The sequence below is a fragment of the Argentina silus genome, assembly GCF_951799395.1.
Source record: "Argentina silus genome assembly, chromosome: 10".
NCBI lineage: Eukaryota > Metazoa > Chordata > Actinopteri > Argentiniformes > Argentinidae > Argentina > Argentina silus.
The window spans coordinates 19,785,024-19,802,523 of NC_139664.1; the positions used below are offsets into that span (position 1 = coordinate 19,785,024).

The 17,500-nt window shown below is 46.1% G+C and overlaps 1 protein-coding gene across 1 annotated transcript in view; it reads right to left on the reverse strand.

Annotated features, from left to right (window-relative positions):
• LOC310811455 (neural-cadherin) overlaps positions 1–17,500 on the reverse strand; it is a 129,774-nt gene that overhangs the window by 15,284 nt on the left and 96,990 nt on the right. Inside the window, exons 13-20 of the mRNA XM_083679619.1 lie at positions 14,776–15,025; positions 13,822–13,949; positions 12,606–12,792; positions 11,380–11,523; positions 5,182–5,465; positions 2,934–3,563; positions 1,593–2,589; positions 881–974 (exon numbers count right to left, since the gene is read on the reverse strand). Coding sequence (XP_083535745.1) covers positions 881–974; positions 1,593–2,589; positions 2,934–3,563; positions 5,182–5,465; positions 11,380–11,523; positions 12,606–12,792; positions 13,822–13,949; positions 14,776–15,025 — 2,714 coding nt within the window. The remainder of the gene's footprint in view (positions 1–880; positions 975–1,592; positions 2,590–2,933; positions 3,564–5,181; positions 5,466–11,379; positions 11,524–12,605; positions 12,793–13,821; positions 13,950–14,775; positions 15,026–17,500) is intronic.

A 17,500-nucleotide genomic window follows, 5' to 3' on the forward strand; every position in this document is an offset into this window, starting at 1 on the left:
CGTAAGCCAATCAAACCTCCGGCCGGATCGAAGAGTCATCGCAAGCGAGGCCGTACGCGTCACGCCACTCTTCCCGGGACAGCGTATTAATGTAATACATTAATGATCTGTGTTTGCTAGGCTAGCCCGAGCCAAACATCCAACACAGCACTTCTGGTTGACAGAAAACAAATAGGCTTCAAACCATCATCTAAACAGGGGATAGGATATATAATGAGATGATCCAATTGTCTGCGCCAATTGAGATCTGCTGACTGGGTTTTCGGTATGGTAATGGTCTCTTTCTTGCTCTCTCTTTCTTTCTATCTTTGTCATTTCTTGTCATCTTTTCTCGCGTGCTCACCACCTCTAGCCCATTACAGGTGTCTCATTAGAAGGAGAGGTGCCAGGAGCATAATCAGGTTCTTTTCAACGCATACATGCCAGAAAAACACGTTGCCCCATCAAACAAAACAAGGGCGCCACGCTTGGCTTCACTGGGAATTTTCAATACAATTCGTCATGAAGTATTAATAATGGTGCTCCAAGTCAAGTCTTATCTCCCCTTTCTCTCACTCTCTCTTGCTCTTTCTTCCTCTCTTTCAGCCTTTTTCTTCCTCTCTCTCTCTCTCTTTCTTTCAATCTCTTTTCCTCTGTCTCCTACGTTGTCTCTCACTCAGTCATTCGCTCGCTTTCTCTTTCTCTTTCTCTTTCTCTTTCACTGCCTCTTTTCCCCATCCTCTCAGCTTTGTCTTTCTCTCCTTATCATACAATTACGTCTCTCTCTATCCCTTTCGATCCCTCGCTTTTTTCTTTTTTTACCTCTTTTACTGCACACTTTCTGTGTGTCTCTCTCTGTGCCTCTCTTCATTTCAAACTTCAGCAAAGGAGATCATAGTACCTGGGGGGTTTGCCTTCGAATCGGTAAACCTTCTCACTCCAGTCGTCAAGGTCAGGGGATTGAACCTGTCCAAGCACCGTCGTCGGGAGAACACCTGAGTGGGGGAACAAAACAACTCTGAATTAGGAGTGGGAGCAGAACCTGTCCCTGTGGAACACCTAAAACTCTCAAAGTGAAAGTAAGAGAGAGGGGGAGGAGAGGGAAGAGGGAAAGGAGGGTAGGAGCACTTTTCTTTTAGCAGATAAGGAGGAGAGCGACGCCTCATTGGCACATATGGACACGGTTTTAGGAACACAGCGGGGGGACGCACACACATTAGCATGCTAGCTCTCATTTTCCCTCCAAAAAGCTAAATGGAGTGCTGTAATCCCGTTAGGCGTGAAATCAACAGCTTTTTCCAATGGCTCCTGTTTATATGCCTATCAAACCTAGGACTTAAGCTTTAAGTAAATTGTTTGCTTCATGGTCTGTTTTGGAGATACATGATGAATTCTTATTAGAGGGTTAATGTACTTTCATCTGGAAAAACCCCTACAGTGGATCCACTAAAAATACATTACAGAAAACCTCAGTTTTTCTGGCAAATTAAAGCAAGCTGACAGATGGCATGAAACACTAAATAAGTGATGTAGTTGCTGCAAGAGGGCTGTAAGCAGTCAACTGTGACAAGTGAGCGTCGTAACAACATTACCAGAGCGCTCGGTGAACGTACCCTGGTAGCTGTACACGATGAAGTCAGTATGGCCCGACAAGTGTGGGTGGTCGTTTCTGTCGCCAATTATGACCGTCAGTGTGCTGGTGGAGCTCATTGGAGGAGAGCCGCTGTCAATCATGAGGATGGGGAGGCGGTACTCCTTCTGGCGCTCACGATCAAAGGCTCGCAAGGCGGTCAGAGCAGCGCTACCATTGCGCAGGTCCGTCAGGTTGAAGTTGGTGGCGTCGGAGGTCAACATGAGCAGGCGGATGGAGAAGGGGCCGCCGTTGGGCGAAGAGTCGCGGTCGGCCGCGTGGAGAAGCAGGGACGTTTCGTTCATGCGCACCGGTTGAGGCGCCGCCATGTTCTCCCACACAATCGGCCGGTAAAGCACCTCGAACTCCGGCCCGTTGTCGTTGACATCCAGCACGGTAACCATGACGATGGCAGTGCCCGTGAGTGGCGGGCTGCCCGTGTCGGTGGCCAGGACCATGAGCCTATGCTGTGATACTTTCTCCCGGTCCAGAGAGTCAGCCACCACCACCCAGCCGGACTGGTCCACCAGGAACTGGCCATACGGGTCAGACTCCTTGGCAATACTGTATGAAAAGCGGCCATTTTGGCCCGAGTCGAGATCAGCGGCGGTGACTTGAGCCACAATGGTGCCCACCGGCACATCCTCAGACATTGCGGACGCCTCGTAGAACTGCGGGAAGAAAACGGGTGCGTGGTCGTTGGAATCCTCCACCTGGACGAGACAATATGCCAGGCTGAAGAAATCGGCGTCTTCCGCCTTCACCGTCAAGTTAAAGGTCCTCTCGTGGGGCTTCTCAAAGTCGATCTTCTTCTTCAGCCGCACCACACCACGGCGGTTCACCTTGTCGGTCTCCACGAAGAACTTCCTGTCCTCGTCACCACCAACGATGCTGAAAGTGACCACCGCATTCTCGCCCTGGTCGCCATCGGTGGCCGACACTGCCAGCACCTCGCTGTTGACCTCCAGCTCCTCCGCCACCTGATAGCAACATCATATCTGATTGGTTAGTCTGTTCTCTGAGCACACAAAGTGAAAAGGTCAACATGACAAACGTAATCATGACGTATGTTAAGCTTTCCATACTGTACATGACACTCAAAGTGCTGAGGTAACAGTAATGAGATATCAAAGTAAGAATAAAGAAAAGTTAAATCACAAAAGAACATAATGTAAAAAGTATTTAAAATGGGAAACAAATATTTTTTAACTGTATACATGAGGGAGATAGCGTGGGTAAAACTGAAACACAAATGACAAATGAACAATGTGGGGGGCGAAAAAGTAACACAAGACAGGTATTTGCGTTGAGCCAGTGTACCCACCTGGGCTGTGTAGACCCTCTGGGTGAAAACTGGAGGGTGGTCATTCACATCCGACACCACAATAGTAGCTGTCCCAGTCCCGGTCAGGCCCCCACCATCCCTGGCCTCCACTACAACCAGATAGCGGTCTTCAACCTCACGGTCCAGCGACCGCAGAACCGTATAGATGGTCCCGGTCGAGGGGTTGATGGAGAACAGGTTGAGATTGATTTCATTGCGAACATTCTGGACGATGCGATAGGTAAGCACAGCGTTTTTGCCCGCCTTGGGGTCGTCAAGGTCCGTGGCCCTCATCTCCATCACCGATGTATCGGCGGGTGAGTTTTCGGGAACGTGGCCAACGAAGCAGCCCGAAGCGTCCGGGGTCGGACACGGGAAAAAGGGCGCATTGTCATTGACGTCACGGACTTCTAATAGGACGTCAGCAAAGCCCGTCAAGCCTGCCCCTACCTCGTCTGTGGCCAGGACAAGGAATCGCCAAGCCGGGCGCTCCTCACGGTCAAGACGCCGCTGGGCATAGATGCGGCCTGTGCGTTCGTCAATGGTGAACTCGCTGCCAGCGCCCTGGCCATGGAGGGAGAAGCGCAGGGCGCCCTGGTCGGCCTCCTGGTCCGGGTCTGTGGCTGAGACCTGCGTGTGAAAGTGTTGAAACATCAAAACATCGTTTTTTTGCATTACCACGCTATAACCATCACTGTGGCCTTAGCCATAGTGTAAGTGAGTCATAACTCAATTAGTAAAGTAAACGACTATGACTGCAACTTAGAGTAAGAATTCTGCAGTGTACTTATCAAAAGAATTAGAAACTAGGGATGGAATCTGCAGCAAAGTTGACTCTTCAATTAAATGCAACTTTACCAATCCTCCCAGGATTGATTTAGGAGGGTATTTCTTTTCCTTTCTTTCTTAGGGGAGGGAGGAGATTCTCAATACATTTACAGCCCAGTCTGTTTTCAATATTCATGTCTATTTTCATATTTCATGACAGAATATTCACTTTGATTTGAATCAATTCCATAAACAGTATGTTTGATTTAAATTGATGAATTCTTAGAGCTAGAGGGAATTCTGCCTCTGCATATTTTGTCTGGCCTGAGAATTAGGACATGAAAAGAGAATTGATTCCAGAAGCTCATACGCATTAACTCATCAACAATGGAAGAAACACGTTTGAGATAATTAACCTGCCTTTATGCTATCTCTCTGAGTTAAGGACATGCGTGCGGCGCAGACACTGACACATTCTCCCACGTCTGTCACCAGAACTCACAATGCAATTAAAAGTTAATCGACGCCAACAAAGAGAAATGCACTTTCCCTCTTCTTCTCTTCTCCTCTCACCGGAGGGTTTGTTTACAAAAGCCTTTGAAGTTTCGCTTTTTTTCCTCCTCTCTCCATTTCTTGACAATGGAAGGAGAAAGACAATATCGAGAAACACCGGCACGCGTGACAGCCGAGGCCATACAGGTAAGTCAAAGTATTTGTTTCAAATTGGATTTTCTCTCGCTTTTCTCTATCGGCAGGATTGTATTAATATACAGAGTGAAACCCACTTCGGGGACGACAATGGCTGCCACACACACTGGAAAACTATTTAGTGCATTAGACGGGAACCAGGCGCACATCAAATCAATTCCCCCCCTGCTGAGGAAGCGGGCCAGGGTTGACGACTCGGTGACACATGCCTCTCTCTCCAGGATTACTTCCATGCCCTCTAGAATCTGTTTCCTTTTTCATCTGATTCACCTTGGCGACATGGACACATTACACAATTACGGGGAATAGGTGTGACGAAAGCAGGCTGTGTAGAAAGTCGAAGGAAAAAGCAGGCACGTTTTCTTTCTAAGTAAATTGTATTTATTTCTAACTGTGGGGCCTCTTGGCAAGGGGTATCAGGTAACAGCACTTAGGGATATAATATGATATTATGTTATAATAAGTATAAAATGGGCCTATCCCATGTTAAACAATTTCACACATGTGTCTTGTGTTGCTACATTACGCTATATAATATTGCCAGTGAGGGAAAGCCCCAGGCAAATTTCCATCTCAGGGAGTATAATTCAATTGTATTCTATTATGGAAACCTTTTTCTGTTTTTATATACTGTACACATACACTTGAATGAAAGTGAACCTCTTTAAATGGAAACAAAGGCTTACAAACGCTCATCGCTCACGCCAGAGACCATGAAGGGCCTACGTAGCCTTAATGAAGCGGTTATGAAGCTGTTCTTAAGCTCACTGACCTCCAGCACAAAGACGGGCAGCTCCGTGAGCTCCTCGGTGACGGCGCCGTGGTACTCCGTCTGGCCGAACACGGGCGCCTCGTCGTTGCGGTTGACCACCTGGACCACCACCAGGCTCTCGTTCTCCCATTTCCCGTCCGAGGCGACTAGCCGTAGCTCGTAGCGTTGCTCCATCTCGTAGTCGAGCGGCTGGGCCACGAAGATGGTGCCCACCTCGGGTTCCACGTCGAAGGTGCCCATGATGTTGCCAGAGGTGATCTGGTAGCGCAGCTTGGCATTGGCACCTTGGTTACCGTAAAAAGGGGAATGGTCAAGGATTGAGGTGGTCTTGACACGTGCCTCACTTTTCAGAACATAACTCATCAATATACAACTCTGGTTCTGTTCGAGATAGAAAGAGAGGAAATATACAGAGAGATTGAGGCTCATGTGAGGACACAAACAGTAGTGAACACACTTAGTGGGCATGTGCACGAAAACGCGCACACACACACACACACACACACACACACACATACACCACCCACACACACACACACTTCCAACAGCCCTTTCTAATCCCCTCCTAGAGTCACCAAGCACCGACCAGCTATCAAATATTTGGGAGGAAAACATCCTATTCTCTCACAGAGGGGCTCATTAGACCCTCAACACTTACAGTGGAGATTCCACTCCTCTCTAACCCTGTCTGCCCCAAATCAGGTTTCTGATCATGAGCAGAGAGGGAGAAGAAGGAGGGTTGGGGGGTGGCGTTCCCTCTCGGAAAAATCTGAATAATGAGGGGAGGGATCAAAGAAGCCTTGTTCCCGCCTAGTGACCTGCTAGTGAGTTCTGAGGCTCCACTGTCTGGCCTTCATAGAGTCCTTATAAAGCGACTTAAGACCTGATTATGCAGATTATGCCTAACCCTAACCCTAAATAAGTGGGGATCAAGGAGTCTCATAATGAGAAAATGTGAATTGTAGAGGTTGTGCACAAGGCTTAATGGCCAAGACATGAAGACTAGGAAGCCCTTTACACAACTACTCTCTATTTGCCCCTTTAGAAATAAAACATACACACGTGCAACACATGTGCAACACACACACACACACACACACACACACACACACACACAAAGTAGTTTCTTTCTGACACACACAGACATACAAACACACACACCACACACACACACACACACACACACACACACACACACACACACGCACGCCTGGGTCTGGCTCTGGCCCTGTTTACCGGCACAGAGGAGATTTTAGGAGACAAACACCATCTGTGTGAGACGTGTTGGGCCCTCATTACGACATGTCATGCTCCTACCGAGAGTGTGTGTGTGTGTGCATGTGTGTGTGTGTGTGTGTGAAGGAGAGCTTAAGTGCGCCGGTCCGTCAGAGCCTCTGAGCACGATCTGCCGTGACACTCGCCCAGAGGTTGAATGTGTGTGTGTGTGTTTGGACGGAGGGGAGAAGCTCCAGTGCTTTTTGCCTCCGGCAGCCTCCCTAATGATCGGTCTGGCCATATGGTTACCCCCCTCCCCTAAACACACACACACACACACACACACACACACACACACACACACACACACACACACACACACATACACACACACACACATACACACACACACACACACACACCCATACCCCCACACACACAAACACACACACACACACACACACACACACACACACACACACACACACACACACACACATTCTGAGTAACACTGGGGAAGGGGGGCAAATGTACACACACCAGGGGGCGGGGAGGTCTGAAGGGGTTAAGTGGTCTCATCCTCAGCATAACAGGGGCTCCCAAATTCAGATTAAGGTCACACCCTGTTCCCCCTTGTGGAGTCGGATTAAGTTGCCCCAAGACGATACTGATCCACGGCCAGTTTGCACATTTCTGCCCCTTATGGTTAAGGTTAGGAGGCAGGGAGGGTAAGCTGGTCCCAGATCTGTGCTTTACAGCAACTCCTATCAAGAGCATACAGTAAACTGCACCCCACTTCCCCCCCCCCCCCCCCTCCTGAATCAATGTGTTTATCATTTAGCCAGACAACCTATATCTGTTTACCGACAAACCTTTGACTAAATTCCATTCTAAAGTCAACCTCAGCGAAAAAAAATATTGATGTTATTAAATCCCAAAAGTTCTTGGTTTGGCATATTTTCCACTTTGGGGATGAAACACGATCCTAAAAGGATGTCTGCGACAAAAGACGCTGAAACTAATCAGCTCTGCGGGAACGTTTAAACAGGGGGGGCCGTGAAGAATGTGCTGTCAATTCCCTACGGAGATCTGTTCCCTAATTATTTCAATTTCCCAGAGTTCCATTGGGAGCGTAATGGGGAAATATTGGGATTTCATGGAAAACGCTCTTTGATGTGCTTTTGAAATGCAATACACAAGGGAGTAGCGTATGGGGGAAGGAGGGTGTATTGGCATCAAACTCTGATGTAAGGATTTTCTCATGTGATGCAGATCTCTCTAGAAACAGGTACAGGTACAGGAAAATAAAATGTCTCTTCAACATAATTGTGTTGTCAGAACAGTGATAAGCCAAGTCATACATTTTCTCAACCATTAACATTTCTTAATGTCACAACTTCAAACATAATCCGTTCTCTGGAGGAGCTTTCAGGCAAGGCACCATCACATGGACAACCACGGCATGACATAACAGCTTCCTCTTGATTCTGCAAAAAAAAACTGGCCAAGTTTCCAGTTGTCAAACGTTTGTCAAGATTCAGTAAAACGTTGTGCTCACGCTTCCAAAAATAATCAGAATAACCTGGTCGACTACCGGGCACGTTCTGAGCTTTGGAGCATTGTGGAAGCATCAATGCCATTACAAGGTAGCAAAGAGAAATCGATGGTGAAGCACATTAATTCATTAAAGTGTTATTGGAGCTATGATACCTGAACTCTCAATACAAAATCACTGTGATGTATTTGTATCACTTTGATAGGCCCAATCAAAACAAGGGTAACACTTACATTAAGGTGCTCTTAATAATTCAATTCAACTCATAAGTTATATTGTTTGATAGCCACTTGGTGCTTGCCAAATAGTGAGGCTATCGAATAATTCAAACAAATTACTTATAGCTGTTTGTTAATGGGTTATAAAGGATTTATAAACAAATAATCCTTAGTTTAGTAGTAAATAATTTATAAACCCTTTATAAAAGTGAGCAAAAAAGATTGGGGAAAAAAAGAGGTAACCTTAGATGTTGTAGCCGTGGTATAATTTGACAAGGAGAGTGATGTTAAATTGTGACACAGCTTGACTTGTCCTCTAAGATATCTCCACTGGCCAATGTGTGGCCTAGGGCTCCCAACACAACCAATCACTATCGCCCTGTCAAACGGTAGAGCTCCTCCGGTGGAGGTGTGTTATGCCAAGCGTGAGAGTCATCATTGTAATGGCCGTGCTCTGTTGATGTTGACAGGTGGTGAGTGTAGGTGACCCTCTGTGCAGATCTAAACTAAAGGTCAAGCAAACTAATCCTGTTACGAAAGCAAACTCACATACACACGTGGATCCAAGAATGTGTGTGTGTGTGTGTATACTGCCATGTGTGTGTATATATGTTTGTGTGTGTGTTTGTGTGTGTGTGTGTGTGTGTGTGTGTGTCTGCTTGTACACGTGTGTGTGTGTGTGTGTGTGATGAGGGGGTGGATAGGCACAGGCAGGCAGGCCAAGCTTCACTGGACGATGAACATTGAGGTGATTTATCATGAACTGCTTGGCTAAGCTGTGGCGCGACGCTCTCAGACCTAACATTGTCACCTTGGATAAAGAAGACCACTGAACTGACTCGTCCAACACCAGAACTGACCCCAACAAAAGTGACACAAGCACGAGAAACAACAACTGATGAGAGGAGATGAATAACAGAGAGAAAGAGAGAGAGAGAGGGGGGCGGGGGGGGGGGGTGTCAGAGGAGATAAAAAGAAGAGACAGGAGAGCTGAGGAGCTCGGGAGGAAGAGGTGAAAATGTGGTGAGAAGGGTGGAAAGGACAGACAATTAGAAGAGAGAAAAAGTTGGGGAGAGAACAGGAGGAGAGGAAAAAGACCAGATGAGACGAGCGAAGGTGAGACGCCGTGGGACGAGAGAGACGAGACAGCTGCAGCAGCCACCAAACCCAGCTTACCACAGCAAAGCACAGGAGAGCCAGAGCTGAAATACATCCCCCAAGCACCCCCCCCCCCCCAAACCCCCCACACCCCCCCCTCTGTCAGAGGAGTGCTGAGACATAAACACAGATGAAAAGAAGATGTATTTCAGCTCTGGCTCTCCTGTGCTTTGCTGTGGTAAGCTGGGTTTGGTGGCTGCTGCAGCTGTCTCGTCTCTCTCGTCCCACGGCGTCTCACCTTCGCTCGTCTGGTCTGGTCTTTTTCCTCTCCTCCTGTTCTCTCCCCAACTTTTTCTCTCTTGTAATTGTCTGTCCTTTCCACTCCCCCCCCCCCCCCCCCAACCCCCCTCACCGCCCCCCCGCCCCCTCCCCAAGGGTGCCTACTCAGCAAGGCTAGCGCTTAGCAGGATCATGTCATGTTTTACAACTAATCTCCCCGCTAATACAGATCATCTCCCTACTCGGACACCTGCGTGGGGGGGCAAGGGGGAGTCAAAATGGCCGCTGCTGCTTTTTATTCCACTCACTCCTGGGCTCCTCCGCTGAGAGAGACGTTTCCCCTAATTACCAGATGGAGCCATTGTTGAGACGGCGGATCCCAGCTCAAGTCTACAGAGCGGTGGCGGGGATAAGCCGATGCATGTGGGAGGGAATTATTGTTGTTGTTTGCGCTAGTTTGCTATCTTAGCAGTTCTTAATTCTGTGTTCAGCGTATTTTTGGGGCCGTATGCTTCTTTGAATCCGCTAAGGGATCTAGCCCAAGGTGTCTGATGAGGGATAAATATCTGAGCCAAGACAGTTGCTAATTTGACGTCAGATTGTAGAGGAAAAACAAAAACAAAATTGGCCCCAATTCTCATCTTCGCTCACTTGCTAAATGTAACGAAGCAAGAACGCTAAATCAGATGTCATTTCAGCACCTGTGAAAGCATCATGGAACGTGACATTTTCACCAAAACAACGCTCCACATCTACACCCACAAAGGATTTACTGCTGTCATTAAGAGAGCACGCTCTGTGTTTTTTTTATTTATTAATTTTCAGCGGAGGAGAGAGATGAGGGACAAACACAAACAAAGAGACAGACATCAAATGAGTACCTCGGGGGGACGCATCCACACCACCCACATTCACCACCGAGATGTGCTAACAAGCACCAACAAAAAACGAGAGAATGAGACAGAGAGAGAGAGAGAGAGAGAGAGAGAGAGAGAGAGAGAGAGAGTGACAGGCAATGGGAGAGACAGAGTGATAGAGAACGAAAGAGAGAGAGGGAGCGATTGAGAGTATTCTTTACCTAAATTTATCCCATACTTTTCGACATTCCCTGTAGAGACTGTCAGAGCATCAACGGAAATTGAACTTGATATTGAAAAGGAGTCATAAACTCAGAGGGATCTATCACTGGGGACTTTTCATGATGGTTTGGAGACTGAGTGATTCCATCACAGTCGTGAGAGGTAGAACAGTCAAGTATACACAACTACAGGATACAATACACGTCGATGTTCATGCTATCCACTTAGAGATTTGGGACACCATGTTACAGAACCACTATGGCCCAAAAGTAATTTTTCACCTATGAGTATAGGACTTGAGAGTCCCTGAGATTATCAAGGACTAAGATCAAAAGATGTTATGTCTGGGACCGGTATTGTGTTTATATCAGGGGAGGCTGGTGGAGGTAGAAGTTGGAGGACGGGCTCATTGTAATGCATGGAATGGAATGAGGAATGGTATCAAACGGTTTCAAACACGTTCCTCATTTCATTCCATGCATTACAATGAGCCCATCCTCCAAATTCTGTCTCCACCACTGGTTATGACTAAGACCGGCATTGTCATGTCAATTGTTGCGTCCGGCCTCCATATCTTTGGTCTTGTTTAGGCCAAGGTCGTAAAAGATACAAGCATTATTGTAGTAAGTTTTTTTCCATTACAGGTGAACTTAATCCAACAAATGCCTTTTTTCACGTAAAAGCACGGTTGACCGTTTGATCCCATCCCATGCTCTCTCCTGAGTGTTTCTGTGATGACGGGGCTGTCACTCACCTTCGTCCTCGTCGTTGGCTGTCACAGTGATGAGGACGAAGCCCACCTCTTTGTCCTCCTCCACGCTGACCTCATACACCGATTGGGCAAAAGCCGGAGCGTTGTCATTGACATCCGTGACGTAGACACGGACGTAGGCTGTGTCTGTGTGGACCAGTGAGAACAAAGAGGGACATTTACTCAATAGTCACAACCAATCAACCTCTCCTCACTTACCCACTGTGGTGATAATGTGGTGGAAGTTCTGGCACAAAATGGCTGCTGTGCATAACCCAGATGGGTGCTATATTGTAGTGCACACAGGTGGGGTATAAGGGTGAGTTACCCCATATCCATGTAAAAGTGCTACATAAATGCAAATATGTATCATTATCAATGTGGATGAGAATAAAGTCTCAATAGAAAAGTCAATTTCATTTCAACTGTCTCAACTCCGAGAATGAATGGAAATTCAACAAATGCATCAATTAATACATTATACCAACACCTGTAGACGTTATGGATGTCTGTGTACAGGCATAACAGTTAATAATAATGTATCATTATCATTTAACCATTGGGACTGGAGTCGGGGCTAAGAGAGTAACTATAATGTGTGTTGACACAGTCACACAGTAGAAATCACATTGGCCTTGTCTGTGTAGACCGATGACATTAGAGAAAGTCACACCTGGCATGAGAAAACAGAACCATTAACTTAACTACCTAACCTTACACAACATTCACAAAAGCAGCCATTTCAGGGGGAAAGAGAGAATGATGTTTGCTAGCCACTGCTGGATCAACTCTACAGAGAGACCTTGATGGCTCTAACAGACAGTGTAGTGGTGGGATGATGGTGAAATGGCTGTCCTTTTGTCATCCCTCTGTGTGCAGGTCATTATTGACTCAAAACCCAGATTAGCCATTAGCCTGTTCCATTAGCGGAGCGCTAACGACGTCTTAATGAATGAAGTTCATCTGGATGCACTCATAACAGGGACAATGCCAGCTCGTGTGAGTGTGTGTGTGTGTGTGTGTGTGTGTGTGTGTGTGTGTGTGTGTGTGAGAGAGAGAGAGATCTGGATTGTACAGCCTGGTTAGGGAGCGAGTGATATTGACTCGTTGGATAATGGGGAGGAGGGGGCAAAGGTGGCAGGATGTGTATGTGTGTGTGTGTGTGTGTGTGTGTGTGTGTGTGTGTGTGTGTGTGTGTGTGTGTGTATGTGTGGGTATGTGTTACCCACCAGTGTTGGGCTGCCCCTGTTGTCCAGGCCTTGCGGACTCAGAGCTGTCCTGAGACTGGACCTCTATGAGGTAGGAACCTTTCTGTTCGCGGTCGAAAGAGGCCCGCGTGTGGATGACCCCCGTGTAGGAGTTGATACTGAAGTACTGGGAATCTCCACTCTCGTCCTTCAGAATCACATAGTTTATCTGCAGCCACAACGGAATGGGAAAGAGAAGAGCACATTGAATGTCTGAATCTCATCACTGAATCAAAGTCGAATGTCAACACTCTGGAGCTTTGCGGAACAAATTGTAGAGGTGGATTGCTATCTCACTGATTGCTATGACCTTGTCTTATGATACACTGTTATGAAACCATTGTTATGGTCAGCCATTAGCAAAACTAGCGAAATAGCTAGCTTACCGTGTAAACGGATTTGGTGGTGGTGTTAGCATTTGTCAATTCCTTTGCTATTGTAATGTTTCTCACACCTATGTCCTTTTGTTGGGATGATATTTAAGGACAAGGACAACAAAACTCTCCCATGTTGTCCTTGACACACATTAAACGTATGGTTAGACTTACAGTCATGTTTTGCTTTGAAACTGTTAAACTGGTTAATTTGTTGATACTCTATTATAATTCTCCCTATGTGCATTAATGTGATATTGTGTAGTAGATAAAAGTTCTGTTAATACAGTACAACATAAACAGGATCAGGTTCTCCCATTTAATGTAATGAGTTTAAACCCATCACAATCCGATTCATCTTAACTTGAGGACATGGTAAAATAGCATTTTGGGTATTCTTAATGGAATCTAGGATCTGATATGATCGATTGTCTGTCACACAGGGATGAGCAAAGCATTATCAATCATTATCAACCATGAAATATCTTTTGGAGTCAGATATAATGTAATCTTAACTTGTGTTGGTTGGTCATGTGACCAGTTTCTTTGAGTTTCCTTCATTATGTCCATAACCATCTGAAGTTGTACTTAAATATGTATGTCTTATTCTTAACCCGTCCTCTATTCTTCAGTGGTATTATTTCCAATTCTTCAACCTGGATAACAATTTGTGGCATGAGTATGTTAAGACAGTTACCAATATAACATGTAGGCCTTATGAGAGACTCCATTAATGTATTAACTGAAAAATGCTGAGAAAGGGGAATCATTGGAGGAATTATGGAAAATGTAGCTCGCTTTCATAGATGCCATAGAATCCTCACCATTCCATGGAGACCAGAATCGAGGTCTGTGGCAGAGACCTGGGCAACTGATGCTCCAATCTCCGCCCCTTCCGGAACGGTGGCCTCGTAGGTAGAGGACAGGAAGAAGGGAACGTTGTCATTTACATCTGGTGAAGGACAGACACAGTGGGTCACGATGAAGCTATGAAACAGAATGATGACTTTGCAAACTTGCAGAAGTAAATCAAGAATAAAGTTCACTTGTAGCCTTCTAGGGGATAATTTATCCTAAAAGCAGACTAGTGACACAACCCTTTCAGAGCTCACAAAAACTTGTTTCACCGAATCAAAAGTTCACCGAATACACTAAGCTACATTCACTACAAAATAAATAAATATGTATGCCTAAAAGCAACCAAACTCTACATAAAGTCAGAAAAGGATATTCCCTCTCCATTCTGTCTCACTTAGTTTATTCCATTAGTGATAGATATCCTCATTGCTCTTCCACTGTGGTTCACCGGTGGATGTATGAGTCATCGCTAATAGAGCCGTAGCTTTAGCCACTAGCGTTTTCTGTCGCTAGCTGATTACAACCTCACTCTAACAGGCTTCCGGGGACTTTGTCTTTCTTTTCATTACTTTTCAATTTCTTTTTTTTTCCTGTTCTCCTTCTTTTCTCTAGTCACTCTCTCCCACCTCATTAGCAGAGCGGTGGTTTTCAGCGCTGCCTGTTTTGAAAAGCTCTCCAGTGTTCCTTCATTCCTCTACATTTTCTATCTCTCTCTCCTCTCTCGCTTTTTTCCTCTCTCTCTTTTCTCCACCGGTACTCTATCTCAATCTACAGTACCACGACCCGAGACAAAAAATGGCTAATATCTACACCAGTGGAGGCTGGTGGAGGTAGAAATCGGAGGACGGGCTCATTGTAATGCATGGAACGGAATAAGGAATGGTATCGAACGCGATACGTTTGCTGTGACGGAACGGTACCTGTCACGTTGACGTAGACCGTAGTGAACGAGGCCAGTGGAACAGCGGCGACGTTCTGCACTCGCACCCTCAGAGTGAAGAAGCGTGTGGTCTCGTAGTCCAGTGGTTCAGCCACCAGGATGGAGGCAGAACCGTCGGCTCTGTTGGGTTTGATGTAGAACCTCACAGGCATGTTGGTCTCCGGGACCTGACCCTCCTCCAGGTTATAGGTCACCCTGGGGTCACCCAGGGGCGAGGTCGCCTTTATGGTCTGTTGGAGGAAGAGGATATGACACAGTTGGTGATACGATAGTGAGGTAGATTTTAGGGTTTGATGTGTGGAATGTGAGGTAGACTCATTGATATACTTCTTTAGTGCGAGTGTTTGTGTGTGCTTGTGTCTGAAGGTACAGTATGTAAACATGTGCATGAGTAAATGTCTGAACAGCATGAGTATGTGTATCCCTTTGTCAGTGTACATCCATTTGGGGAGTGCCTGTGTGTGTGTGTGTGTTTGTGTGTGTGTGTGTGTGTGTGTGTGTGTGTGTGTGTGTGTGTGTGTGTGTGTGTGTGTGTGTGTGTGTGTGTGTGTGTGAGACAAGAAAACCAGAAGAAAACTGCTTGGGCATGCTGTAATCAGGTCTCATAGATTTTTATCTTCAAGGGGGTATTACTGAAAAAGAGCCGATCACTAAGAAAAGCGGTCAGCTTTGGCCAAAGCTTGCTAAGATAATTAGCATTATTAGCGAGCGTGCCCATCTAAATCAGCACAAACGTCACTCTCCCCACTGCTGAGTCCACTGTAGGAATACATTAGACACACTCCGAGCTCCATCTATCAAAGTTCATATTGAACTGATATTGACACTTTATGGAGTCACTTTTCCAGGGAAAATGTGCTCCTGACTCTCAAGTTCTAAATGGGGGCTGCACGGTTTTTGCAATGCTCCCAATCTCTCCCTTTTTTCTGCGGGAAAAACCGAGGCGGAGAGAAACCGGGAAGTATATCGCTGTTGCGCATACCTGCGTACAGAGGAAGTTCACCAATGGGATTTCACAGAGATGGTGTCATGCTTATTGATACCCTCCCTCCCTTCCTGCTCATACTGGACCAGTATGGGGGTCAGAATGACTGGTTTTCCTCTCTGTATGAAACACATGGATTGGTTGGAGGATACATTCTCAGCCTACTCCTAAACTTAAATCACTTTCAATGGAAATTTGTAGTTGAACACACATTTTAATCTTGATCCCAGACACTTGTATCCACACATATCCACACCCAATAGGCTCGGAAGGTCTGGTGGACCAACGCGTCAAACTTTCGTTTACCCAATACCAAGATCGGAAAAAACTACAGACGCATAGCCTAAGGCTTTCATCATCTCCCACAGTACTTTTGTGTTATTTCACTGAAACCAAATAATGACAAATACTGCTCAGTAAATTAATTCGTCAGCTTTGTCTGGGGTCACGCTGTCTGGGGCAAAAGCATTTTGTCCACAAAACTCCATACTTCATTTACTGCCATAAATTAGACCAAATATCTATTACGCAGATGACACTATAATCTAAACACTGCTTTTCAAGCACTGTGAGTTCAAAAGTGATGAAATATGCAACATTTCAGGCCAAACAGTAGTACAAACCTTCTATGGGCATGTTTGGACGACGGAGCGAGAGTTGGTGATGGCTTGTGTGTTAATGTGAGAGAGGAGAGAGACAAAGGCTACCTCCCTAACCAAGGGCAATGAATCTTGTGAACCTAGAAGAAGGTTGAAGAGGGGTGTTATTCGGAATTGTGTATATGTGTGTGTGTGTGTGTGTGTGTGTGGCTGTTGAGTGTGTGTGCATGTGTGGCTGTTTTAAGTGTGTGCCTGTGTGTGTGTGTGTGTGTTTGTGTGTGTATGTGTGTTCCTGTTCAGTGCCCTACAGCGAAATTGTTTGACCTATAAAGGCAGGATACACAAGCCACAGAGCTTTTAAGACCCATGTTCCCTTGGCCGCAGCGAGCTGCCCTTGCCTTGCCACAAAGTCGCCCTTGTGTGTGTATTTGTCCATATCTGTGTGTGTGTGTGTCCCTGTGTGTGTATGTACAGAGCTTTTAAGGCCCATGTTGTCCTTTCCCTACCACAGAGCCACAGAGTCACAACCTTGACTTGGAAGGATTGCATTAGCCATGGCTGAATGAACCCCACTTTACCACTCATTCTGCTTCAATCGAGCCAGAGACCTCCACACACAAACACAAACACAAACACACACACACACACACACACACACACACACACACACTAGCACAATAATTAGCACATAGATGCTCACTGTACAGTACACACAAATACACACTGTTGGTGCCTCAAACTTCTAGTATTCTGACCTAGCCTTCTACATTTTGCAACTAAGCCATTTCCTGATGCATAAGAATGAGAGATTAGAGCAGAGAGAGAGAGAGAGAAAGCTATAATGGAATAGTAGCCTTTGACTCCATGTCTGGCCAACACTGACGTTCAATCTTCTCATTGACTGGGGTGCAACAAGACACTGTTCTTGGACCCCTTCCAAAAGTGGAAAATTGGAAAATCTAAGTGGCACGAGATGGATTTGATCTTTTGAAAATGCCTCTCCAGCCACGCTAGACTGAACTGTGACACATTGTCTGTGGAAAAAAACCTAAACAGCCCAACAACAAAATGAACAGGGAGAAGTCAATGACATGCATTTTAAATGGTCATCTCCGTGTTAC